Here is a 27,908-nt window from a genome sequence, read left to right as displayed (position 1 = left end):
TGCGTGTCACTGTCCTTCCCTGAAGTGTTTCTCTAGCTGTTAGGAGCTTTTGGCATCTTAAAACACCCTTCAATGCAGACTGAACCAAAAATTCCGTTGAATATGGTGAAGCATTATCTGATCTCTTGGAACAGACAACTAGAAACTCTTCCAGATGTTTTGTGAGGATACCTGGGTGTGGAGTAATGTCGTGATGCTTCTCTAGTGGGACATGTGCATCTGTGAGAAAAGGGAAGGCTTGTGGGATTGTGTCTCAGGAAAATGCATCTGCTGTCTCATTTCCTTTGTGATGATGGAAATTTTTATCTTTTTTTGGCTCTTCTGTGAGTCCTTTCACAAACAGAATCCTCATAAATTCCCCTTGTACTTTTGATGCATTCTAGGGGTTTTGGGGTTATTTTCAGTTTATCTTTTAGGTTGTGCCTGTGCTCTGCTAAAGAGAAATCTTGGTCTTCCCAGAGGTTTTTCCAGTGAAGTACAGGAGGAGGAGTTTATACTTCCCTCTGTGGCTTCAGAAGAACCTTGTAGTTCTTTGCTTTGTGATGTGTTTCAGGTGGGAAATATTCCCTTCTGTGCATGCTGTTAAGCTTTTTAGCTTGTCACATTGAGGGGAGAAATAAGTGACCTCTCTAGTGTAAACTTTTTGGTGCCACTGCCTTAAACTCCCCTTGAAGCAGGCAGAAACCTCAGGTCTGGCAGATGTGTGAAATTTGGCCCCATCCTGAAGTCTGAGGGGATGGGTCATTGTCTGTCTTTGGTTCACAGAGAAGCTGATGTGAACCTGCCACCAAAAGACTGAGCCTGATGCTGTGTGTCTGTCCCTGTCCCAGTATGTATGTGGCTTGCATTTTGTTGACCTACTGCCTATCACAACAAGTTAAAAATACACTCTGGTGTTTTTCTACAGTGTAGGTAGAGCATTCCTTTGAAAGTTCAAGTGGGAAAGTGATAGGTATTGGCAAAAATCTGCTGCTTTTCATCTGGTGCCAAAGGGAGTTTGTTTCCCATTTCACTTGTCTCAAGGTCATTTTCAGCATCTTTTGAAGAAGCTGTACTTATCCCTGCCCATAATGCTGTGGTTGATCCCATATCTGTGTTCTAGGTGCAAATCCAGGATCTGCACTTCAAATATTCAGTGAAGCTTACAAGAAACAGCTGAAAATGATACCTGAGCTGGTAGAAATGCCTTGCAGTAAGAGCCATGAAGCTCAATCTGCTCAGCTTTGGAGAGGTGCCAGTGTGCACATACCCTTTGTGCCATGAAAATACTGTTCTCAGACTCTTTAACCTGGCACAGAAAGTCACAGTAAACACAAATGCTTGCCCTTGGTTTTAGCTGAATGCAGTCAGTGTGGGCATTGGTATAAATATATAATATATATTCTGTTTGAATGGAAGGCAGAGTTTTGTACATAAGGTTTGATCCAGTGGTAGCATGGACAGTTCTGTTCCTGAAGTGAAGGTCAAGGGAAGAGTAGAGAAGGCATTTTATGCCAACAAAGACAAAGAAATAAATGAGCACAAAAATAGCCATGATGGCAGGAGTGGGGGAAAACACAAGTCCAGACCTTGGCTGGTAGGAAGTGTTTCAGAAGTCCATATGTCTCTATGCTCCCCTGACTCCTGTAGCTCATCTGATGCTTTTTTGTTCGGGTTTTTTTTTTTTTCTGATGCTAATTCTCTTTACTTTGTTTCCCTGTTCAGTATGTCGAGACTTCGCTATTCTGGAAGATCATACCTTGGCCCATAATTTACAGGAACAAGAGAGTAAGTAGCAATGTTCTTCAGAGCAAACTGAAGCAAGCTTGTCCCAACAGATATCTGCCTTTATTTGATTTTGCTAAGAAAAATGCTTCCTGCTTTTATTTAATTTTTTTCCTTTTAATAGAATACAGTTTATTACTGCTGTCTTCACTATCCTGTAACCCTACACTTTGCTCTGCTCCAGCTCACATTGTACCCCAGAGATAGTTGTATTTCATATTTCAATTTTGTGCTCTCCTTTAGAGTTGAGTTTGTTTATGCCATTTATGATAAAATTGCATGTGGGAGTGCACTTGGGGTTTTGTTGCTGTGCAAGGTTTTTAGAAATGACTAACAATTTTGGAAGCTTCCAGTTTTATAGTCTCACCTGAAGTACAGCCAGAAGAGGTCTGTTTGTTTACTTATTTCAGAATTGCCAGTGTCTGCCTTTTGAAAGGAGCCTTCCTTTTCAGACATTTTGAGGTAGGGCAGCTGTACACTAGGAGGGTTTATAAAGGAGAAAAAAAAAAGTACAACCAGGAACTTCAAAGTGACTGGTGGTTTTTTTAATGATTTTTTTTTTTTACATAGTTATCTGTTACTTTGGGTATGTTTACATTGCAATTTCAGGTGTGGTGGCCTCTCTAGTTAGCCTCTCACCAATTTGATATCTGACAGTACCAGGTGCTAGTGCCATTCCTGCTGCTCCACCAAGGGTGCAGCTGCTTGTGCCCTTGGTGCTGGAACCTGAGACCACTGAGTTAAAGACTACTCTGGGCTGCAGCTCATGTAGCCATTTTTTCTGGCAGGCAATACCCATGTATGGTAAAGGACTCACTGGAGTACTAAGTTGCTCTGTTGCTAAATATAAAGGTAGGGAGATTTTTGGAACCAATTCTGCTGAGAGTGAGACGAGTTTTCTTCTGTAGAGGTTCTTGAGAACAAATTAGAGAAGTATCCATAACAAGTGGTTTAGGTTCAGCTCATCCTCACTGGCCTCTGATGGTCTCTCCCAGACCCACTTCATTCATCTGGGGTGATTTTTCTGTGGTCAGAAAATGAAATTCAAAGCCTAAAAACTATTCCCTATAAACCTGGATGTGTTAAGATATGCAGAACTTGTTTTGGTAACAGACACCTATACAGCCCCCTCAGTGCTGAAAAGAGGCAATCTCAAGCTGCTAGCATAATTTCAGTTCAGGACTTCCCACCTTTAGAGAGATTTCTTGGTGTTTCCCTGCCAAGATCTGTCTTCCTTTCTGGGCTGGAATCTCCCTCCCACTTGGTTTATCTTGTTCACACAGTAAAGTTCTGCAGCCTGATTTGAAGGTTCTTGCCTGTGTTTATTTCCAGTTGAGCATCACTTGGCCACGAATGTTCAGCGTAATCGTCTGGTGCAACATGACTTGCAGATGGCCAAGCAACTGCAAGAAGAGGAGGATAAGAAAGCCCGTGCTCAAATCCAGAAACACCAAAAAGACTTGTGAGTTTGTGCTGGGGATCTTGGGATGGAAATGCTAGTCCCATTTGGTCAGAGCACTGATAGCAGCTGCTTTGAGTTGACAGTCTGTGGGGTTCATCAGCCTTCTGCTTTTGTTTCTTTTTTTACTTTGGCTGCCCATTGCTGTAAAAGTATTGATACCAGGCACAGAGGAATGAGAGCAGGGTGGGAGCAGGTGTTCCTGGAGCCCATCCTGCCTTCCATACTGTTGCCTGTCAATCAGAAGGAGCCTTCCCATTGTACTGCTTGTTGCCAAAATGGGGTAACTTGGCCTCTTGTGTTGACCCTGTCCCTGGCTGAAGTTTGAGAGTGTTTTCCTTGCCACAGAAATACCCAGTGCTACAGGGGAATCTCCATTATGTGGAAATTGCAGATATTGGTGTGTTTGCCCTATGCCTGATGAATGCTTTTGAGGAGCTGGGTGTGATGCTTTTTGGTGTCCTGCTGTGCTGGCAGCTGAAAGCCCCTGCTTGTGCTTGCAGCTATTCCATGTGAAATGACCTGGGAAGGGGAATTGCTGCTCCAGGGTGGCTCGATGGGGATGGGTGTTGGGGAACAGGCCTTCTCTTGCAGTCATTGACTTCTGCAGCAACTGTGGGAGAGTGTTTAATGAGCGATCCAGTTTGCTCTGCAGGTTTGCTCAGTCCCAACTCACCACATCTTAACCCTGTGGTCTGTGGTTTGGCTCTCTGTGTGCCACGGCTCTCAGCTGCGCAGATGGTGTAGAAGTAAAACATGGCAGCACAGGGCAAAACAAATTGTGCATTCCAATCCAGAGTGGACTTGCAGAGCACTGGATATAAAAGATGGTTTGTGTGACAGGGCTCAGCCAGATCCCACTCCTGAGAGGTGGCTGGATGGGGATCCCTGCAAATACAAGGTTTGCAAGTAAGAAGCATCTCCCAGCAGCTGTGCTGCCTCCTGGGTTTTTTTGGGCTCTGGGATGACACCCACCAGATGCAGTTGGTGATGGATCACAGAGCCTGGGTGGCTCATCTGACAGGACCAGTGACAGAGCAGAAGAGCTCTGCGTTGCAGATGTGGGAGATACAAGATTGGCTTCAAAGCAGCAGCTCATGAAAGCTTTGAAGCTGGGGCGTGACAGATCAGCCACTGTTTTCAATGTTCCCAGCACACTGGGGCAGACCTTATGTACATATGTCTCTCTCAAGTCTGCTTTTTTTAGTTTTGTCTTTATTACCAATTAGAGATGTGAGTGAGTAAATGACAACATAAAAATTGATTTTGTATGGCAGACATGATTCCTCTTGCTGGGAGCTGCAAACAATTTTCTTGTTGTAGGACTCTGTAAAATGGGATTTACGAACTTTGTCAGCCAAAGCACAGGCAGAACTACTGATGTAAAATGTTGTGTCAGCAGCAGTTCTGCATCTGAGGGCAAGAGCTCTTCTGCAAGAATAGTAAGAGGAGTTGGAGGCATCCTTTTGTAATTGGATCTTTTTCTTCCTTAATTCTTTGTACATTCCCACTGTCTCTTCCTTGTCCAAGCGTAGCATGCTCTGGCAACAAAATAATCCCTGTTGTTGCTTTCTGTGTCATCTAGGACAGTTTGACACTACAAGGTGATGGGAGCAGTAAGAGGGCAGAGCTAAGGGGTCTTTAGAAACAGGAAACAAAAAAAGCTCTTCAAATTTGTTTGCTTTCTTCTCTCTTTCAAATCCTAACTTCTCTCAGAAAGACTTAGTAAGGGTAAATGAAAGAATAGAAGCATTTCTTTTTAAGAATTCAGGGAAGTATCAAACCTGATTTTTGTGCTTCTTTAAAAGCATCTCTCACATCTAGCTGAGCAGCCTGCACACTGCTAAGCATAGTAGCAAGATTACTAAAATAAAATAGTGTGAAAATATGTTCTTTCCCTGTTTTGCTCCCAGTGCTGCGATAGTTCTTTGCACTGATGTGAACAGTTCCCTTAAACATTCCCTTTATTTCTCCTCATCTGACAACAACTAGTAGCTGCAGTCACTGTGAATGGGAGGGAGCTTTCTGATCTCAGAAACTTTGAGTTTTTTTCTCTTTTTATAAACCGATGTCGAGTTTTCCCAACATTGTTAACAATCCTGGCTGCCCAGGAGTGAAGGACACATGAGGGGGATGTTTAGGAATGGTGATGTTTATGTTGCTCTGGCTGATTTCTGGAGTCTGATGAGCACTGAAGCTCACACTAAGGAAACTGAAGGATATGAAGAGCTGTCAAAGCTCTTGAATGTATTTTCTTATGCCCACACAAGTTAATGCATTAGTTTATGTTGACTAACGAATCAAGTCTCAGTATTTAATTACTGCTGAGCAATAAACCCCTAAATGTAATCCTTTGTGGCTCTTCAGTTCTTAGGAATTGATGTGGGGTATTCCAAGATGCGTCATCAGAAACAAGAAAATGCTTTTCTCTTTGCAGTACTTCTGGTGTTCATTTCTGCTAACAGAGAGGCAATGACCTTGTTGCCTTGGCTGTGAAAGATGATTAGTTGTTTTCCTGTCCTGTTTGTCTGCAATAGGATGTATTTTAAGCATTTAGCAAGTCAGTTTGTGCTGGTGAACTTGGCACATTAGGTCTGCTCACAGGTGCCAGGGGAACTGGAGACGTGCAATGCCTCAATGTGTCTGACCTTTCTGACTTATTTTCTACCTGGTTTCGTGTCCTTAGAGCCTGGGGTTGTAAAAGATCCACTACCAGGCTCACTGACAGCCTTCTCCCTAGAATTTGCTTATTCAGCCATTGTTTTGCTGGAAGCTGTGGTTCTCTGCTGGTGCCAGCTTTGCCAAGGTCCCTTTTTAAAAAGCAGGCTCAAGAACTACATATGCTGCTGTGTGAACTCCGGTGGCTTTGAACATGTCCCCAGAGTCAAATGAAACACACATAGGCACATGCAAAAACTCCCACCAGGTAGTAGTACCTGGTTTTATTACTTGGATGAAAGAAACTGATGTCATAAGATGTTTAACCTATTGATAACTCCAGCCCGATTGCAGGTCTACTTCCAAGGGTCTTTTCACAGAAATCATCTTCTTTTCCTTCCTTCTGTGTGTGCCTTTTTGTTGCCTGTGACAAATGAGATGTTTTCTAGTGACATCTGTTCCCTAAACCCTCTTGTTGCAATGTTCTTCCTCTCCACCCTTGCCACATATCCACCCTTTCTGCTTCTTTCCTTCTTCGCTTTGTGTAAAAGAGGGCTTTGTTGTGCCACTGGCTGCTCCAGCAATACAACAAAAAGTGCTTATCTGCACTTAAGTGTTCTGACTTCCTCTTCTCATGTCCTAGATTCTCTCCTAGTCCTTTGTCTCCAGATTCACTAGGTCATTTATGCCCAGATTCTTGCTCAAACCTAGAACTATTTTTTTCTCCAGCCCACATAGCACAGCTTTGACATAGCTCAGTCTGCTTCAGTTATTTGCTTGTCTTCCACTCCTGGTAGTCTTGTCATCACCCATCTGATCATTGTCAGTGTCTTCTTCAAAAGACTGTATTCTAATAAGGCAGGCTCTGCTTGTTGCTGCTCCCAGTTCTCCTCCTGTGCCTTGCCTTTCAGTTGTTTTGATTTTGGGGTTGACTTTTCTGACCTGTTTAGAGCTGCTCTTTAGCTCAGTCTCAACAGTGCTGAAAAGGAGAGCTTTTAGTTTTTGTTTCCAAATCCCCCAGCCTGTTTCTTAATTGCCCTGAGGAATCCTTGGCCATTGTTCCAGCCTGTTTGCTGGACATAAGAGCATGCTGCTGAGTGTGGCACTGTTCTTGCAGATGCTTTTCAGCTTTCCTGGTCTGTCTGCACAGCCAAACCTCTCATGTCTCAGTTGCTCTGACCTCTCCCTATTCCCAGTTAATGCAATCTTGTGTCCCTGCATCCTTCCTGGCACTGTGGCAGTGGCTCTTTCCCCCATGTTTGGAATCATGTTACTCTCTTGCCTCTTGGCACTGGTCCTGCTTTTGTGTCTTGTCCTGCCTCAGTGGCATTTCTCATTCATTACTGAACTGCCACCTCCAGCCTCCACTTGGCCTATGTACCATATTCCTGCACTTCCTTCTCCTTGGCTTACACGTGAAAGCCACTTCCCAGAAATGCCTGGGACATGCCCCTGAACCCCTCCTTTGATACCACCTGTGCAAAAACTCAGCAGAATTAGGTTGTTTGCAGACTCCTGAGCACTAACTTGGCCTGCCCTATTTTGTGGTACTTATCTCCTTTCTTAGCAATCTCCCCATAAATCTCTTTTACTTTGTGCTCCGTGGATGTTTTGGGAAGTATGTTCTAAATTTGGCCACCAGTAAGTACAGGGAGTCCTGGTCTCTGGTGAGGATTCATAGATCCTCACTAACACTGAGTAACAATTCTTTTATGTAAATCAGGTGGATTTTTTTTTAGCTCTTTTATCCCTTTCTCCAGGCTGACTGGTGCCTGTGACTTCAGCTGCCTATAATCTCTGTCTTCTTGCCTTCTAGGGAACGACAGGACTGTGAGATTGCTCAGGAAATCCAAGTGAAGCTTGCCTTTGAAGCGGAGGAGCGCCGCAGGCAAGAGGAAAAAGACGAGGTAACCTTTAAAGCTGCAGGGATGGCAGGGCTATTTGTAGCAGCCCTTTCAGGGCAGACATTTCTTAGCCAGTAGCTACATGAGTTGGCTTGCATGGTGGCAGTCCTTGTCTTGACATATCTCTGTTTGCACAGAGATTTTGGGGAGTCCTGTTACAGGAATAAGAGGCAGTCATAGTCCTCACACTTCAAGGGTCATGTAAGTTGTTGATACCAGTGGCCTTGCTAATGAAGAGGAGAAGTAATAGGTAGGTCTTGCTGAGGTGTTTATTGCCCTGCTGTAGGAAGTTGTAATTGTTTATACACTCTGAGACCTGCTTGCTTCCTCAAATGCAAGAAGACAGGTACTGCTCTTGGGAGAATCCTGGGCCATGATTTCTTTGTCTTTGATGCAAAGATTTCAACAGGACTCTCAGCCCAGCCATCTGTTTCTGGTTTCTCCATTCTTCAGTTTAGTCTTTCACAGCCTGAGCACCCTGTTACCGTTTCTAGCTAGCAGATTCCTGTTGTGACTTCAGAATGTTTCTCTGCTGCTTTTGCTTGAGAGTGGGTGGTGTGGTTTGTTCATAGTGTACAAAGGATTTCGCTTGTTGGTCACCTCAGTGGATCAGCCTGTCAGATTGAGTTTTCAAGAAACCCACAGAATAGAGGACCATATGTGAGAGCCTGGAGTGTGTCCCCATTTTTGATTTCAGATGGTTTCCTATGAAGCCTGAGTTGTCTCAAGATGTTCAAGAGGCACCTGGTGGCATTCTCAGTATAGGAAGAGCTTGAACACAAGGCTGTATTTTCTGGAAGAGCCTGAAATAAGAATCTGCCCTTGCCTGACAGATGCATTGGGTTTTTTTGCAAGACTTCATTTTCTTCTTCCACCATTAATTCCAAGCAAGTACTGAAGGGCTGCCCAGACAGATGGGAAGGGTTTGGCTTCCAAGTGGAGCTTGTGGTAACAGGGTGGGAGGAAGACTCTGGCTACAGGACTTGTGCTTAAGAGGTAGCAATATGTCATATTTTTATCAGGAAGGTGAAGGGGATGCAAATTGTGGACTTGCACCTTTCCTTCCTGCTTTATATAGAGAACTTCAGGGATGTCAGCAGTTTGACAGCAGGTCCTTGCAGCCTGTCAAACCTGCATGCTGACCATCTTGTGCAGTTGGGAAGAGGCTTCAGCTGACTGTGACTTAAAGTAAGGAGAAGTCATAAATATTCTATCTCTTCCTGCTGGTACGTAGGAAGTTCCCAAATGTGGCTGAAATGTAGCTGAGGACTGAGGCAGATCCTTTCTGGAGTGCAGGGTTTTTAAGTGAAGCACTAAGCCTGCCTGCCCTGCCTGCTTATGAATCCTGTTTGTAAGAAGTGGTTTGTGTGGATTTGCAAGTCCTGAGCTGTCTCAGTCCTAGAGATAATGTGCTTTAGCTCATATATTTATAGACTTACTGTACTTGCTAGAAAGGTTAACCTTGTCAGGGGAAGGAGTTTGTAGAGGTTTGTAACGTTTTGTTTTGTTGTTGTTTTGTTTAGGGGCTTTTTTTTTTTTTTTTTTTTTTTTTTAATGGAAGGAGCCTATGGCATCCCCAGATATTCCACAAAGCTGATTTCAGAGGAGATCTTACCTGAATCCTGAAATAATAGTTTGTACTTCAGCAGCCATCCAATGTCTTCCAGTGCTGGCTTGGCTCTGGAGGGTGTTGACTCTTAGTTTGCATTTCAGCCATGCCTTTCCTGCCTGCAGTGTCCACTTTGCATGCATGGCTCTGTAAAGGTCCTGAGGATTAGGAAGGCTTAAATGAATAGCATCCAAAGGGACACCATGCCCTGCTGGTATCTCCCAGCTTTGCTCCCTAGCTCCAGACTGGCTTCACTGACTCACAAGCTCCTGGGCCTCAGGAGCAAGCCCCAGGGAGCTGTTTGCAGTTCCTGGGTCTTGTTGATCCATTAGTCATCTCGAAGGAAAACCAATTAGGAAAATGGAGTGCTCTTCTCTTTGGCATATCTACCAAAACTGTGACAGAAGACAAATGGCTGCAGTCCCCCCTGTGCTCCTGCCTTGTGCCTAGTTTGCTCTTCCTAATGTCCTTTCGATTTTCTTTTGCTTCAAGTCTCTGTCTGTCAAACTGATGCATTTCTCTGCCTGGCATCCTGTAGTCCCTGAAAATTACAGCCGGTGTGAAGTGAGTTCACGGTTTGCTCTGGGAGCTCTTTCCAGTCAGAAGTGCCTTTAGCTGGACAGTCTTTACCTCTCTGTTTTTCTTTCTCTGGCAGAGTGCAGGGGGGAGATCCAGCCCACTTCTGTGAGTGGGTGGGCACTGCTGTGTCTTTCAAATCCTTGCTGAAAGCCTGAGGTTGCACACGCAGCCCTGTCTGCCCTGCTTTGGCCATTAGGGCTTAGCAGGCTTGTGTACAGGAGGAGCAGGGACCTGTGAGTTTGCCATGTGTTGGAATCTCAGCACTGGGCCTGGGTGAGGTTGAATACTTGGTGCTGACATGGTCCCTTGCGTCACCCATTAATTTGAAAGCCTCATCCAGCCCAGGGGTTGAATTTGAGTAACTGTTATTGCCGTGTCTGAAAAATTAAACTTTTTTTGTAAGGATTGTAATAATTGAACTAAGAATTTGACTAAAAGAATCTGTAGATACTTTTTAGTGGTGATTTAATGTCTGTTTTCTTCCATCTCTGCAGGATATTGCCCGTCTCCTTCAACAGAAAGAACTACAGGAAGAAAAAAAGCGCAAGAAGCACTACCCAGAGTCCCAGGGACACACAGGCTATGAAGAGAGCTATTATGCAGAGAATGGAGGTATGTTTTTGCTAGATGAAAGGTCAGGGTCATGGCAGTGTAGGTGAACCTGGGATCTGACAACTGTTTAGGAAACTCCCTTTATCCAACAGTCCTGCATTTAGCACTGTAGCATTACATCAGTTTCCAGGTTCAGAATCAGGAAGTATTCAGTTAAAAAAAAAAAAAAAACCAAACCAAAACAAAACAAAAAATACCCAGAGAAGACAATTTAATAGTTTTTATTGTCCTTGAAGGTGGCCTAAATGACAGGGATAGGGATTTTGGTGTGTGCATGTGCAAGTACAGCCACACATGGATGTTTTAAAAGTGCTTATGGAAGAAGACAGTGGCTGGTGAGGCAGTTACTGCTGTGTGACACCAAGGGTGTGGGGGAGAAATGCTGGTGAAATTCCATGCTTGCATTTGAAGAGAGACGGTTCCATGTGCTCATTTGTGATGCTGGCACGGCTACACGAAGGAATAAATGCTGGTTCATGGAGATGTTTCAAAAATAGCTCCTTGCAGGTATGTACCCAAGCTGTAAAATTAGCACAACTGCCTTGAATGACTTACTGAAGAACAAGGTCATCTCTACAGAATGTCTCTGCTGTGATTATCATCTGGGACTGTACAGCGTGGAAATGATTTGATTCACAGTGCTCTATTGCTTCCTTTTGGTCAGCTTCTGTGATTGAATCCAGACCTTCTTTAAACTGGGAGAGAATCAGGGTGTGTTTAATTATGGAGCAATCTGGGGATGGCTTTGCTGTGCACTGGTGGTGGTTCCTGTGTTCTTTCTTCAAAAATGTGGTGAGGAAGATGGGTTGCTTTTGATTAACAGATTGTGAAGATGAAGATCAAACCTCATTTCTCAACATTAATGCCATTAGCAGTTTTAAAGTCTTTTTATTTGAACTTACACGAAGTATTTTAGTTTCAATTTGGAAGAAGTTCAAAGATAGCCAAGAAAGCACAAAGTTCAAAAGTGCAAAACAGTAACCAAGTGGAAACTTCATGATTACAAATCCTGCTACATGCACAGAGCTGGGAAAAAATGATCTTGGAGTCTTATGTCCAACCAACACTTCAGGTTTTCAGAGTTAAATGGGAGAAGTCTGAAAAAATGCAGCATAGGTAGCAGTGTGCTTGCAGATGTGGTAGGACAGGATGGATTTTTGTAACAAATCAGCTGACAAAGCCTGTGACGTCCTGAAGTAAGACTGTGATGTGGATTTGGAGAGCAGGATATCTTATGGGTCTGAGTTTTCTTACTGCAATAATCAGTAGTTTTGCAGGTGAGGTAGGAGGTGTTTGCTTGACCACTCATAGGAGTGCTGCTCTTGATCTGTGCTCCTTAAAAGCTGTAAAGGGCTGGAGTGGATTTTATGCCTGGATCATCTAGCTTGTTGTTCTGGGAACTCTTAATTACTTGAGCACCATTTGATTAGGCTTCAGCAGCCTTGGTGTGTATTGTCCTCATTAGTTGTGAATTGAAACAAATAAAAAGCCCTTGCTTTGTTTAGGCTTCTTGCATTTTGGTGGGGTTGGGGTGTGGTTTTGGGGCTTTTTTTTGTTGTTGTTTGAGGCTGAGGTAACATTTATCCACATGCAGGAGGAATGTGGATTAGGCCTATTGCTCCAAAGCAATCTGAGCTCTTTAAAAGTGGAAAAATAAACATGGGAAAAGGCAGAGTTCCTCCCAGAAGTGTCTGTGCCATGAAAAATATTTTTGTATACACTAAGTCACTTGCTGCCTCAGAGAGTAACACCAGGGTGTGTGGAGTGTTTAGGTGGCCCCAGTGGAAGGTGCCACAGGAACCAGCACCTGCTGATGAGTTAAATCACCCTGAGATACCCCAAAAACAAATCTGCTTGGGTTGTCTGGCATGATTGTGTTACCTGCAGCAATCCTTTACCAGCACAGCCAGGCTTTGCTCTTTCGTGTTCTCCTGCTCTCTGCTGCTCTTGTATTTATTGAGCTTTCCTCAATGACAAAATGGAATTAATTTTTAGACCCTTGTGAGTATTGTTCAAAAACTGACTCTTGCTTCCAGGCTCTGGTCTCTGTTGTTCAGTAAGTCACTTGGAGTGTTTGATTGGGTATTTGTTTTCTGTAATTCATATGAACGGTCTAAAGCTGAACAGAAAAAATCCAAACAGTTAAAGAGCAAGCACAGCAGTTTTCCTGATACAGTTCTTGGACTTTTAAAAATACACCTGTTCTGGATAAGTCACACAGACTTGTTTTGAAGGTGAATTTTCTGTAGGCTCTATTTTTGCTGGCTCTGAAAAAGTTTTTCCTGAATAGAATGACTCGAAGGGAACGTTCAGTTTTGGTGTGAGGTTTGTTTTTCTCCCTCTGAAATCTAGATAGACTGTAAGTGAGACAGAGCTATTCATTAAAACAGAATGAGGTTCATGTGCAGTGAAATCTATTTTAAATATTTTGAGATACTATAAAACAAACTCTGGACAGTTGAGAGAAAAGTCTACTGCTGCAGGGTTTTTTTTGGTGGGGGGTTGTGTGTGTAGTTCTGTTTCAAATCAATCTCTGCTTCAAGGCATTTTTTTTCATTTTGAAAAGCTGCTGTAGAGAGATAATAGTTCACTCAGTGCAATGATTTTTCTTTGCAAATAAGTTAGTTGTAAAAATAAATCAATTAGTAGATTGTATGCAGGCAGACTGCTGCAACCTCCTAGCTGTTTCAGGCTTGTTACTGCAACTAAAAGCAGAGAAAATTTCTACCTGCTTTCTGGAAAGCATGGAGGAAACAACCCCACTAAAATGCCAAGTAAGCAACTTTTCTAGCTACAATGCTGAGGTCAGGAGCCTGAGTTTTGTGAAGTCTTATTTTGACCTAAAATTTCTATCCATAACCATCTTTGCATTCAGAGTTGAAACTTCTTTTTAGACAGCGATTAAGTGCAGGCCCTGGAACTTGCAGGTCTGCCAAAGATATGTGACAGTCTGTGGTGGAGGATGTTTGGGCACTGCAGCTGTCCTGTTCTTGCATTTAAAGAAGAAAAGAAGTCCTATCCTACCTCTTTACTTCTTTTCTGCTTTATGTGGGTCTTTCCCCCAGTTAGGTGAGGCTGTTTTTTCTGGTGCAAAACCTTGTGCCTGAAGCCAGAGCAAGGCACCCTTGCTTATAAACCAGGATCCAACCTGACCACTCTGCTTGGCCCCTTCCTGGCCTTATGCCCCTCGATGTCTCCCAACCTTTCCTGCATCTTGTGCCCTTCTTTGCAAACCTTTCCCAGTTGATTTCAGGATCCTGCAGCAGTGATGTGTCATCAGAAGATGAGCTGCTCTCTTGGCTGTTTTTCAGCCCCAGTGGCTTCATTAAAAGGCATTTGTCTCCATATTGACTTGTCCTTGTCTAGGAAGTGCTCAGACACTTTTGGGTTGGACCTATGCTTCCTGCTCCAACCATGTTGCCTCCTGTGCTGCCCTGCCAGCCAGGCTGCCTTTTCACTTTGTCCCCTCTTGTATCTTACCTTACCTGTCCCTGTTATTATTCTTTCTTTCATCATGCTTTGTCTGCATTTTCAGCACCTTGTATCAAGCTCCTGCATCTCCCTGCTGTCAGTCTGGCCTCGAACCCCCATTAACCCCAGCACCACTAACCTCCTCCTTGTTTGTCCCCCCATTGCTCAGAGCAGCCCTGGGGTGATCCCAGAGAGCAGATTTCTGAACCTCCCAGAGCACAGAGTCATGGCAGGTGCAGGCACCAGCAGAGAGAGCACCGAGGACCCCCCTCACCTTTGCCCGGCGGTGCCCCCAAACACAGGCACCCCACCTCACAGGGCCGTCAGAGGTCTCCTCAGCTGAGGGAGCCCAGCCATGGCCATCAGCAGGAGCAGAAGACAGCCAGCCAGGGAAGGTCCAGGAGACATCCCAGCCTTGACCTGGAAAGAGAGACTGAGCACCGTGCCTATGATCACAGCAATAGCTGGGAGCTGCGGGAGAGGAGGACAGCTAGCAGGGAAAAGGAGAGGAGACCTCTCAGCCTTGATCTGGAGTCGGAGCATGGATTCACAGAAGCACAGCACAGCAGAAAGCCACCAAGGCAAGAAAAGCCACCAAGAGAAAAGCCCCTTCCCCTCCTTGAGATGGAACTGGAGGCAGAGCAGGAGAGCTGGCATCGGCGTGGCAGACAGCACCCTGAAAAACACAGATCTCACCATCAGGGCCACTCGTCACACAGGATGGCACGTGACGAGAAGCTCTATGATGCTGAATCTAGAGATGACCATAGGAGGGGTGAGGCCAGAGCCTACAAAAGGGCAGGACTCAGGAGACACTCTCCCTCCCCTCAAGCTGTGAGCCAGGGAAAGGTTGGAGACTGCCAGCGAGACCCAGGTAACCAAGTGATGGGGAAGGTGTGCGTTAGTGTGGGGATGGACCTTTGCCTGCCCCATACTGGTGTTTGAGACATGTTTGGCGTCCTTGAAGATGCTTCTCTCCAGTATCTACCTGCAGTGTGTACACAGGGAATCTTGCCTAGGTTTCTCCCTGATTTAGTAGGATTCTTCTTATCCATTAATGTTCTTGCTCTATTTCCTGATGTTCCATGGCATTGGAGAGGATGATTAAGAAGGTATTGTTGGAAGTGGTGCCCTTGGTATCCTTTTCTTTAAGAAAACAATTTTCTCTCTCCTCCCCCAAGAAAACCAGCACACCATCCCCAAAGAAAGACTTCAAAGAAACTCCAGCCAACACCCAGCTTTTGTTTTTGTGATACATTTTGTGTGGTGGCCTCCTTGTACAGGAGAAAAAAAGTAACAAAACCCTGAATCTTAGGTTATGGTTGTATTTTGTGGAGTTGGGATGCAACTGTAAGTGAGGACGCTTTGCTTAAGCACTAAAAAACCCAGCAATTTTCATCTACTTATTGAATACCCTGCTGGCAACTTAATTAGTTCACTTTGGGCAAAGTTCACTAGTGGCATTTGGCATCCAGCTGGGTTCTATTTCTAAGATTCTTACCAAATTCTGTGCAAGTGGAATTTTCTGGGAAATGTGTACCTGTGTCATTCTTGCTGAATAAGCACTTGGGGATTGGAGGCTTTAAAGATCCAGATCCATCTTTCTACTTTTAAAGCCACAGTGGAAGTAGGGATGACCTAGGGGAAGTAGGAGTTGAAAGACTTGGATCTATGTCTGTCAAAGTGTGGGGCAGCTTATGCTTTAAGCCATCTCACTGATCTTCACATGAATAAGGTGAGGAAGATAATGTGTGTCTGGAAATAGTGGGACAATTATTCTTCTTCCTCATGATATGAACACTTTCCTTAGGGAAATAGGAAGTGTTAATTAGGTTTAGCTTTAAAATAACAGAACTCTATACTCAAAACAAGAACTGAACATTATATGAACTTCAAAAGTGCTTGCTTGTCTGTTTTCTCATTGAAGTGTAAAATTCATGGGTCATCCCAAGGAAGAAATTTGTCTGAAAACTCATGTGAGCCTGTCCCAGGTAACCCTTGCAGCCCATGCTGCTTCAGCGGTGTGTTCAGACTCTGCTGTGCTCATATCAAATGTTGGGCTGCTCTCTGCTGCCCAGTTTTGCCACTGTATCTATGCAGAGAGTGACAAATTACATTTCCTTTGCTAGCATTGCTGTCACCAAAGGCTGCTTCAAGGGACATGGCCTGTTCTGCAGTGGAGTTGAATTTGTTATCTAAGACAGGGTGTGTCAGATACTGCTGTGTGCATAGAGAAACCTCAGCTAAAGGTGCTCTCACACAGCGGTGTGGCAGGTACACTGTGGTGATCTCTGGTTCTCTTGAGTGGGGGGTTTGCAGGTGGCTGAGGAGATGGTGGGGATCTCCTTACCAAAAAATTTGGAGAATGGTTAAGTTGATTGTTTTCTCTCAATTCTGTAGGCACTAATTTGAGGGGGATGAAACAAGCCATGTACGATGGGCCCCGAATGGAACAGGAGTTGTCTGATGCAGAGATTGCTCGGAAGCTGCAGGAAGAAGAGCTCCTGGTGAGTAGAGAGGATGCATTGGTCAACTGCAAGGAACTAAGGCAACCAGCACGGACCACTTTTAACTTGTAAATCTTTAATTATAATGTGAGAGTGACTGCAAGACCTAAGGTCTTGCTCCTGTGCATTCCGCTAATTACCTTTGTCTTCCACATACACGAATATGGAGTGATAGCTGGCTTCCAAAAAACAAGCCCTATTTTTTGAAATAAACACCCCAAAATTAAAGTAGTGAAGTAGAGTGATATTAAATGGATGTTTCCAGGCAGGTGGACATGGCATGTAGACAGTGTGAACAGCTCACAAGTGAGACAGGCCATTTCCCATCTTTGAGAGAGAAGGCATCAGAGTGGGAAATGTATTGTGGTGTGGCCTGGCAGATACGTGAGGGCAAAATTCAGCGGTAAAGCTGAAATGGCAGATTGGAGTTGGCTTGTGAGGGAGGTATTGGGGTAGCTCAGTATATTTGGAGAGGATTATGGGGTATTTGTATGGGCACTTACTTGCCCTGCCCAGTAGGTTAATGAGTATGATTAATTCAGAGATGTTAATTTTTTACTCTGTTTTTCCTTCCTCACTTTTTTTTTTTTTTCCCCCCCAGGCTAATGAAGCAGATCAGAAGGCAGCTCAAGTAGCCCAAGACGAGGTGAGGAGCAAGTCAAATACTTGTGGAATTCCTTTACTTGCAGAAGCTGCTAAACAGCCCTTGTTTCCTCCGAGCCTCTAGTTGTTAATTTCTATCCTTGTAGGGGAAGCTTGGGGCTCCTGTGGGATTTTCTCCCAGATGGGTTTCGTGTATATGCTCATCCTGGCCAAGCAGGGAGTTGCACTGCCTGTTGTAACCATGACAAGGGCAGGAAATTCATGGTTCTGTAAGAGCATTTTTTGTAACTGAGCCCCATGGGAGACTATCCAAGATGCTGTGAGATCTACCCCTTTAAGGAGAAGGGATAGAGGGCAGAAAGGCGTCTGCAAATGGAGAACCTTTCTGGTAGATCAGGGAGTTACTGGACATGCTGCATGTCACCAGTCTTAATTTTGCCCTGTCCCTTGATTTCTGATCACAGATGGATGAAATCCTGGATTTGCACCCTTCCCGTTCATCAGCTGTCCATGGGAAAGGGTTTGAATAACTCAAACCCACAAGAGCAGTAGAACTGTCTGACAGTCTGTGTTTCCCTTCTAGGAAATTGCTCGGCTCTTGATGGCTGAGGAGAAAAAGGCTTTAAGAAAAGAGAGAGAAAAGTCTTCCTTTGAAAAGAGGAGGCATGATCAAGATTGGAAGGTATGCCAGGCTTCAGGAGGCACCACAGATAAGGTGCTATAACGTTATTCCCATTTCCAGAGGGAGGTGAGTGTGTATGGTGAGAGCAAAAGGTGGTGATGCATCTAAAGGGTCTTGCTGTCTGTTATTCAGCTGCTTCCCGAGCCTTTTGGAGCCACCTCCTTGGTTAGATGCTTTTGGCTTCAGCCTCAAGCAGAGTAATCCTTGGGCTCTGGCCTTGGAGGATGGCATTGGTTGTCACAGCACCTTGTGGCTTCCCTGAAGCAATGTCAGTTCCTTGCTGAAGGACCTTCCCTTTGCTGAAACCCTGACTGCAGCAGTAACAGCAGTAGCTGGTTCTGTTTGTGTAAGGGCAATGCAACTGCTTCAGTTGTCACTCTGCCTCATAACTGGCTGTGCAATGAAAGTCCCAAGTCTGTCGTGCCTGGTTTTTGTAGGAATAACACCAGAGAGGCTTGGCTGGCCAGCATGGAAAGGGGTAGGAAACAGATTTTATGGTCAGCAATGCTAAAGTGCTAAAGGGGATGTGGTGTTAATCTTGGGGCCATATGATGGCAGCTCTGGTATTTTCAGCCTCCTTACTGAGTTTCAGTGCTTGCAGGAGCACACCTGCCTGCAGCTGGTCCTTCCTGCTCAGCCCAGCTTCGTGCACAGTCATTACACCCAGATTGTGTTCAACCCCAGCTTCAGAACAGTCCCTTACTGTCACATTTTAGCTTAAAAATTGAGTTTGGCTCAGTAAGGCTGGGTTTTGTTTACTGAAAATGAGTCCTGATGCTGCCATTTGCATGTCTGGCTGTAGTTAATTTTGTGTGTAAACAAAGCACAAAGGGACTGTGTGGAATTGTGGCAGTCCCAGTGTACTGGCTGGTGTCTTGCAAGGCACACACACGAGCTGATTTCCCTTCTTCCATCAGCCTGATGCAGGCGAGTCCACACGCTCAAGGTCGAGAGAAGGGCCCGAAACTCAGCGACACAGAAGTGACAGGCCTTCAAGGTGAGCTTGGACTGGCTGGCAGGAATGGGGAATGCAGTTGGGAAGCTGCTGAGAAGCTGAGTCTTTGGGAGGAGGTGTGGGATGAGCAGTCTGACCCTCCCAAAAGGGACTCAGTGGAGAGGAGGGCGATGGGGGCATGGAGCTCATGAGGTGTTTGGTGACGTGCATCACTCACTGTGCTCGTGGCACTTGTCCATCTTGGTCCCCGTGCCCGATGCGGACAGAGATTGATGAGCTTGTGCAGTGACATTTGTTAAATGCCAGAGAAACATTGAGAGGGTTAAACAGCTTCTGGGGATGTGAAACCAAATGTCATCCCTGGGCAGGAAGGAGTAATCACTGTGGCATTTGCACAGCTGCTCCTTTGGTCCTCGCTCCCAGTTAAGCCCTGTACACAGCTCCCAGTGCTGCATGTGAACACCACCCTGCAAGCAAGAGCATTGTTCTTTGGGGTGTCTCATATCAAACTGGGAACATGCTGTAGCCCAGTGCTGCTGCTGCTGAATCCCTTGATACTCTGGCTCAATGCTCTTCATGAGGTACTAAACCCTGGAAGTAACTCCAGTGGCTTTGATTTCCATTCCAGAAAGGAATCTAGAAATTTTTGTTGAACTTGCAAAAGAAACAACAAATGAAGAGTGCAGGTGGAGACTGAGAGAGATCATATTAAAATACTCTGGGGGTAAAACTGTGCAAGCATTAACCACTTTAAACCACTGCCCTTTTGAGTGAAGTTTGCAGCAAACTTCACAATGAAAATTCTTCATTTCCTGACAACTTAAACCATTATTAAATGAAAGAGGTCTATGACAAACAGTAAATACTCTGCTTTTCTCACTGCAGAAACAGTACTGGGCTGTGCTCAGAGGAGCTGTTCTGCAGGCAGAAGGTCTGGGCCAGGCAGGGTTTGCATCAAACTGACAGTAACAGACCAGACAGCTGAGATGTCACTCCTGCTACACTGTTGCGCCTTTGAGTTATTCCCCAACACTCCTTTTACATTGTGCTTGGCAGGTCACAGCCTCTCCTCGATGACTTTGACCGCTCTCGGTATTACACGAGCCAGCCCAGCCCCCTGCGTCAGCTCCCCAAACCTGAGCACTCTCCTAAAGGTAGGATCAACCCAGGGCTGCCCAGCACTTGAGTTATTGGCAGCTGTTTTCCTCACACGAGGAGCCTGCAGGGGACAGAGTGATTGAAAGTGATGCAAATAGAGAAGGGGAATAGAAATTAATCCCCCAGCAGGCAGATGATGCTGGACAGTGTTTGGGTTGGACTTGTTGAGCATGTTGCAGGCTGAGAGACTAAAAAACTGAATTGATTTGCCTGGAATTTGTCAAGGTGCTGTCTGCACGTCCTCTATGATCTCTTAATGATGAATGACTGTAAATCCAGGTAGCTAATGACAAAGGAATGACATGAAGACAACATTATGATGGATTTTGGGTGACTCACTACTCTCAAACAATCCAATACAAGACAGAACCTCACCTGTCTGATGAGCAGATGGGATGATCAGACAGAAACTTGTCCTGAGAGCAGGCTGGTTTTGTTCCTGTAGCATCGCAGCACTGCTTAGGTAGTTTGTTTCCTGAAACCACTTGGCACAGAGCAGTGTGGGTAGGGTTGCCCCTGCAGTTGTTTTAAATCTGAATGCCCATGGTCTGAGTTATCTGTAGAACCTCTGGGAAAGGAAGGGGTCCATCTGAGTTTAACTCAGTCTCAGATTTCCTCCAACTTCACTAGTGAGATTTAAATGTGGACACTTCCCTTTCCAAAATTTAGTCTGGTAAACATATGTTCTGTCTTCATCAAGCAAGCAGGAAAGTTGATGGCACTTTATGGGGTCTGTTTGCTTTAGTGAGACTGTGCAATGATACTGCAGCACCATTCATACCCTGGAAGAAATGCACGTCTGCCTGTCTTGTGGATTTATTCTTCCTTTTGCTTGAGTCATGTAACATACAGTTCCCATTTTGCCCTTTGACTTTACCAGTACCCTACAAGTCAGACAGACAAGAAGGCAGGACAGGTAAAATATGACTGCAGGTAGTAATTTTTTCACCAGGATCTAGCCTCACAGACTGTTTCCTTTCTGTTTTGTTTTCCAGGTTCCCATAGGAAGCAGTAAACTGTGCTAGCCTTTGCTTCGGTACTGACTCTTCTGTAGCAAACATTACTGGAATTGCCAGGCAACTTTCTCGATTTCTGACCTGATGGAAGGCCCACCCTCCACTCCCAGGATCATCTCTTTAAGTGTCATCATATTAAGGAAAATTGTTTGTCTCAATTTCTTACTCATCTATGATGACTTGAGCAGTGCAGTATAATCTAGCTGCCACTGAGCTGTGCAAGTCAACCAGCTGGCTCAACAGCTCCCTCATACATTGTTTTGAGGCTTTCTTTTTGTTTTTAAGTTTGGCTGGAACTTTGACAAATAGAACAAATTGAGATGCATGTACAGTGGAGGAAAATTGAAGAAGTGAGTTGGGTTATGGCAATGCAGGAGAACATCAGGATTACAAGTCCTTTCTGCATTAGGATAACTTAGCAAAGAGAGCTGTAAGAGGAATTGTGTTTCTTCCTGTGTTGGATAGGACAGCTGAGCCAACCTGACAGTCCTATGAGCTTGCAGGAAGGAGCGTGCATTGTCAAACATATACTAGCAAAAGCCAAACCCTGAGACTGGTGAGGCAGAAATTGCCTATGAAATAGAATTTTTTAACTGCTGTATTTCTTTCTGTGGTTTCCAACAATCCAAATAGAGTGTGTATCGGCATTTAGCTCCAGGATATAGGATAGAACAGTTAAAAGGAAAGACAATTTCAACTGAAATTATACCTTGTGTGCATGACTTTTAAGAGTTGCCAGGGAGTTCATGAAGCTGGGGATTGTGCTTTGGGAAGACTCATACAAACAGATCTGTGTGTCTGAAGGGACCTCTGGTTACCTGCTTTGAGCTTCAGTGTGGTAGAAGGCAAGGAATTTCACTGAAGCCAAGTAGGATCTCCTGTAGCTCCCAGCTCAGTTGTTTATGCACTTGAGTAACTTGTTTCTGAACTTGGATATGTCTTGTAAACATGGGACTGATGGAGGATGGGCTGTATGGGCATTGAGCATCAAATTCAAAATCTACAGTTACAGGCAACCTGAACCAGACGTGGAATGCTGAACAGTCCACATGATGTCTGTGCTGACTCCTTTTCCTCTCCACTGCTCTATCCAGCACCCCAGGCAAGCTCCAGTCAGGAATAAATCATTGCCCTCTAGGGCACATTAGGGTTTGCAGGTTTGTTGTCTATATAGATTTTCCCATGCAGTAATTCCCTCCTGGCTTTTTTTCCCCCTTCACTCTTTGAAAATAATTTTTCTCTTACACAAAAAAGTAGCCTTTTCCCTTGGCCTCCTCTCATTTCAATTCTTTTGTCTTTTTAAGAATTTTTTTGTCATTATTTTCAGGTTTGTTTTTAAACTACAAAGCTGAACATCTGAACACTGTCTTGGAGTCTGTTCAGCCAGGGTAGGCTGGTTATTCAGGGGCCAGCCCAGTTCATGGCAGAGGGCTTGGCTGCCTTGCCCCTGCAGGCAGCACTAACTTCAATGCCAGCACTGAGTCTGTCTCACCACTCTCTGTTGTCTCTGGCAGCTGTAGTTCTGTCTCTGGCTCTGCAGAGGAGGGGAGACACCTTTGCCTGGGGCATGGAAACATGGACTTGTCCTCACCACTGATTTGCCTGGGAAAGGGGCCTTCGCAGCTCTCTGGAGCTTCGTGGGGAGGGAGCACCTCTAGGAATTAGGAAGAGAGCATGGCTGTCTGCTGTTCCTCTAGTGCACGGCTCAAACCCCCAGGTTAAAGCAAGGCTTTAACCTTGGCTGTTGTCCTTGGTCAGAATAGTTACTGGGCCAAATCACTGGGAAGGCAGTGCAGCTCCTTTTTCACAGAAGTTGCAGGGGCACAGCTCATGCCTTGCCTTGATCAACAGCTCAAGAGACTTCGATCTCCTACCCCCACTGGCCCGTTGGAAGTAGTTCAGTACCTGTGAAGAGCCACATAACCCCAATAGATCTCTGCTCCAGGGATACCCTAACCAAAAACCTTGCCATGTAGGACTTTGTGTATGGGCAGAATCCTGCTACCTGCATACCCTTGCTTCCAGACTGGCTTACCTGCCTGCATGGGCTCCTAAGTGACTTGCAAGGTCTTGCTTGCTGCTGCTTCTCAGGAAATATCCCAGTCAGCCACTAGATTTTACTGTCCTTGCTTTGTACCCTCTTCTCATTCTGTCTCTGTCCATTCAGAAGTGTTCATGTTTAAAAGGATTCAGAAAAAAACCAACATAGATGCTGTCTTTTTCTTTCTTATATGGTCACTTGGCCCACTGTGGCAACCTCATCCACCAAGGTTTTATTTTGTAAGGATTTATTTTTGTATTTCACGTAACAGTCAAAATTTCTACTGCTGAAAATGCTTTTTTTTTTTTTTTTCTGGACTTTTTCCTTCCATTGCCATCAGAGTAATTACTGATGTGAAATGGATGTCTGGTGAGTATGTAAGAATTAATACTTCCTACAAACACCGTAGTCCAGGCACTGCTTCTTGTGCCACCTGGTGCACTTGTGAAAACGGGATGGAGAAAAGGCCTGCCAAATCAGAAGGAGGTTGAGCTTTGTACTGGCTGTGCTTGCCAAAAACTGGTGACTCTCTGCAAAAGGCAAGGGGAAATCACCAGCTAGGAACTAGGCCCCCCATGGGCCTTTGTATCTGGCTGTGATGGACTTTCTTGCACTGCAGTTGGCTGGTGTAGTTTTTTTCTTAACCTAGTCAGAGAAGTCATGAAAACCCTGAGCCCTCTGACAGTTGAAGAACCGATTAATTCAGGAAGGATGCTTGGGGGTATCCAAGTTGTTGGTTTCAATGGTAGTTAGTAGAAATGTGAGGGAAAACTCTGGTAGATTGAGTTTGGAAGCTGGGTAGAGTCTGAAGAACACCTCAGTGCCTCCTCTGTGGAGCTGTAGGATCTCATTAGTGGCCAGTCAAGTTCTCCAGCCAAGACACCGAAACAAGAGCCTGAGAGAAGGATCCCAGGAGCAGTTCCTGCTTCCCTGGATGCCTTTGGGGGTGCTGAATGCTTTATGGGCTGTTTTGCTCTGTATTCTCCCTTAGTCTTCATCCTTTTTTTTTTTTCTCCCTGCCTTTATTAATTTGCCGTCCCTTGTGTTTCTCCTGTTTTATTACTGCATAGTCCTTGTGAAAAGGGGGTTCCTAAGGTTTTGCTAGAAGGGGAAGAGAAATGCTAGGAATGGCAGCTGAGGAAAGCAGGTGGTAAATGGGATAAGAACAGGGTGATTGTTCATCTTCTACGTGTTGGGGTCTTCATGCAGCCATACAGGTTAGAGACCTCCTGAGGCAGAGATTGCAGCTGGACTTGCATATTTAGTGACTGCTTTTGAAAAGGGTTTCCATGGTCCCGCTGAAGTCAACAAGAGTTAAGATTATGGATGAACAAGGAGCAACTTTCCTTGGGGCCCAACAGTCACAGTTCTGCTGAGACTCAAGAAGATGCAGCTTGTGTAGGTGAGATGCAAATCAGCGCCTTGTTACATGTGTTCCTGTAAAGAGGCACGATGAAGCTGATCTTTTTTAAAAACACTCAGAGCAATATTTCTTTCCTATGACAGGAAAATGTTTAAGTATCTTGATTTTTTTTTTACTTGTTTACTCTTGCCAAGTTTCAGTAGCTTTGCCAATGGGCTTGCTCTGCATTTAGTAGCATTTAGTTGGAGCCCTTCCTGGGACCCCTGCCCAAGTTGTTTGGGTCCTGCATCCCTTTCTGACTCTGTGCATTAACAAGGCATCCAGCACCACATGGAAAATTCATCTCCTTGAAATCCTGGCACTTCCTGACCTTCCTAGTAGGCTCATCTCAGAAACAAGAGCTGTCACCACCTCCTCACCTCCGTCCAAAGCACAATGGTCTGCAGAAGAGAGGTCGGGTGACCTGGAGGGATTGTGCCTTACACGCAGGGAAACTCGATGTCTTCAGCAGGCTGACCTGAGTCACCTTGCTATCAAACACTGTCTTAATGTGGACTGTACAGCTTCCTGCAGTAAAAAGCAGTTGTTGTCACAGGGATAGATCCAACAGGTTGATTTCATCTTTTTTTAAAAAAAAACTTCATGGGTTTGAACTTGGTGGGGTGAGGAAATATCAGCTGTTATGGGATAGATGAATGCTCATCATTGAATTTCTCTTGGGGAAGAAGGATGGAAGTTACAGATGCTGCAGTCTGCCTCTCTCTCTATAAAAGGGATCTTGTATGTACAGTATTTTTATATCTCTGCATTCCCACCTATCAGGATTTGAATCAGGATTGATAACATTCTCTACTTACGGAAAAAAAAATAGGTTATTTTTACAGTGCTAGACCTCTGTGTGTTTATTTTGTGCCAAATTACAGCCACTGTTACATTCTAGCATTTTCATTCAGTTTATTGCTGTTCATCAATATGTATATTATATATTTTTATTACCAAGGTTTTAATTTTAATTCATATTATCCTGTATGCAAACTAACTGTGGATTGCTAATTTATATATATATATAAAGGGGAGCACTTGGAGACAGTGTGAGGATTCCCCTACTTAGTTTACACTCTTGTAATTGAGCACAGCCAGTCCATGAAACCCCCTGCTTCCTTCACAGAGCAATCTGCTGTGTGTTTGTCCCCTGAGCAGATGGCTCCTGCTGTCCCCTCCGGCAGCAGTGACACTGCAGGACTGTGTGGGATGCAATAGGAACAGGAGCACAACTCCCAGCACAGCCTGATGGGTGCCTGAGCTCGGTGCTGCCCTGTGCCAGGGCGGGTGCTGCAGCAGGAATGCCCAGCAGGGTGGTCCTGTCTGAGGTTTGCTCTTTACCCGTCCCCAGCCACTGGACAGTTGGTTTTGCCCCACTTTCCCAAGGTGTTCAGGGCTTAGTTTTGCAGTTGTTTTGGGAGGTGGGTGTGGGACACAGTCCCTCACATGGAGCACACCATGGGCTGCTTGTCTTCTTTTTGTTGCAGAGGACAGACATAAATAAACCTGCCGAGATCCCAGTTTGCTGCACTCCTGCACGTTTGTGTCTGTGCAGCACTGCTGGGGAGGTACTGGCTGTGCTCACACAGGTGCCACTTGGACTGCCCTGCCCAGGACAGGCAGTTTCATGTTCAGGGGCTGCCCAAGCCTCAGCTTCTGGGCTGGAGATAGTATCAGTCACCTCCTCCCCATCATTAGCACAGGGCAAGCCTTAGCTGGGCAGTTTGGGCTCTTCAGGAGAGTCCCAGAGAGGACAGTGGCACACACAAATGAGTATTTTCTACTTCATGGTAAACAAGTTCCACTGTATCAGTGTTCACTCTAAGTAGACGCCGTGGTCTGTCTCCAGCTGCATCTGTGCACTGCAATATAGTTAATTGCCTCAGATAAATAACTGCAGTTGTCTCATTTGGCTCTTCAGGGTAAACTTTCAGCCTGTTGAATCTAAATATTAGCCATGCAGTGAGGTGGATTAGTCAGAAGGCTTAAATTCCTCAGAGCTGCAAGTGTATCCTGCATTGTAACAGCTAATCCTTAAATATGAATTGCACACTGACAATAATCTGTCTATGCAAGCCTATTCTTGGTTTTATTTTGACTGTTCACTCTATAATTTTACCAGGTTTGGCATAGAACTTCTGAATGACATTTAACCAAAGTATCATGTCTGTGTGTGTGTGTAGCATGTTTTGCTTCATACTCATCGAATGTAAAGGGAACATTGCCTTGCCCCATTTTGTTAAATAAACAGCTGTATTTTGTTATTCACCACTTCCTTCTGTCCCTCCGTGTGCTTTTCTGGAAACCTAAGTGGATTACACAAAAGCAGGGGAAAATAAGACTTTGTTCCACCCTTTGTTCCTGAAACTTAGCTGCTTCTACCAACTATTATGTTCTTCCACTGTAATAGATGTAGCAAACAAACAAATTTGTATTTAATTTGATTATTTTGTTGACAGACAGATGGAAAAAAGGCTATGTAATGTCTTGGAAAAGATCTGGACTGTTTCGTTTCCTGAGACTGTGATACTGAAAAATAAAGCAGTATGATTATTTGCAAGGATAGGATGCTCTTTCTTATTTCATTAACATGGCTTTTAAGTTTGCAAAAAGCCTGCTTGAATATTCCCTTAAACAACATGTACCTGCAGCGGTGGGACTGAATGCAGGAAGGAAAAATGGCAAATGCCCTGGGACTGACTGCTGTCTTCAAAGGCATCAGTTGAGGATGCGGCCGCATGCAGCTCAAACATGAGCAGACCTGATCCCACTGTCATGTCACAAACTCAGTTTGTGACTGAACATGCTGAAATAAAGAATAGGTTACAAAATATAAATTCCAGATCTTGCATCCAGACTCTAGACCTTTCTTAAATGCTATTTACTCATTTCTCTCTGCTTGCCAAGAATAAGCATTGCACAGGGGAGCAGAGAGCCCTTTGGCACCCCAGCACCGGGTGCACCAGGCTTTCCCTCCATGGGCCAGAGGCTTGGGCTGCACAAGTGAGTGCTCTGACTCCAACAGAGTTCACTTCTGGGCTAGATTAGGGTCTGTGTCACACCACTACTCCAATGCTTCCAAGTGCCTTGATGTCATCTTTACCTTCCACCAGCTGCATCTCAAGAGTCCCTTGGGCATTAGCGGTGAGTGGAAATAGGAGTCAGCAAAACACACATGGCTGGCAGGGGAAGAGCCTAGTTGTAAAAACAGAGCTCTTGGGGCTGCCAGGAGCTCTGCCACCTTACAGCCTTTTGCAGCCTCTTGTCTGGAGTGTCTGGGTCAGTCTGTTCTCTCTGAAAGGCTTCTTTCGTGCCAGCCTTGGCACTTGTTGAAGCACTAGGCTGTGGTAGGAGCAGGGCCAGCTGGAGCCCTGAGAAATATCTGGTGCAGTGATGTGCACACAGAACTGGGTGTGGGGACCACAAAAAGCCCCAGGAGACTTTCTTCTGTACCAGAAAACTTTGGTCTCTGAGTTTCCAAGTTG

The 27,908-nt window shown here is 44.9% G+C and overlaps 1 protein-coding gene across 1 annotated transcript in view; it reads left to right on the top strand.

The window, feature by feature from the left end:
* Nucleotides 1-26,986, top strand: part of CCDC50 (coiled-coil domain containing 50) — a 43,147-nt gene extending 16,161 nt beyond the window's left edge. Inside the window, exons 2-11 of the mRNA XM_066193341.1 lie at nt 1,705-1,767; nt 3,097-3,226; nt 7,698-7,788; nt 10,468-10,585; nt 16,457-16,563; nt 17,165-17,209; nt 17,750-17,848; nt 18,766-18,845; nt 19,860-19,957; nt 20,957-26,986. Of these exons, the coding sequence (XP_066049438.1) occupies nt 1,705-1,767; nt 3,097-3,226; nt 7,698-7,788; nt 10,468-10,585; nt 16,457-16,563; nt 17,165-17,209; nt 17,750-17,848; nt 18,766-18,845; nt 19,860-19,957; nt 20,957-20,976 (851 nt within the window). The 3' untranslated portion in view covers nt 20,977-26,986. The remainder of the gene's footprint in view (nt 1-1,704; nt 1,768-3,096; nt 3,227-7,697; nt 7,789-10,467; nt 10,586-16,456; nt 16,564-17,164; nt 17,210-17,749; nt 17,849-18,765; nt 18,846-19,859; nt 19,958-20,956) is intronic.
* The last annotated feature ends 922 nt before the right edge of the window (nt 26,987-27,908 follow it).

The sequence above is a fragment of the Chamaea fasciata genome, unplaced genomic scaffold, assembly GCF_029207755.1.
Source record: "Chamaea fasciata isolate MVZ Bird 193981 ecotype frontalis unplaced genomic scaffold, bChaFas1.0.hap1 SCAF_11, whole genome shotgun sequence".
Taxonomy (NCBI): Eukaryota; Metazoa; Chordata; class Aves; order Passeriformes; family Sylviidae; genus Chamaea; species Chamaea fasciata.
This window is presented reverse-complemented; position numbering and strand designations above follow the sequence as displayed.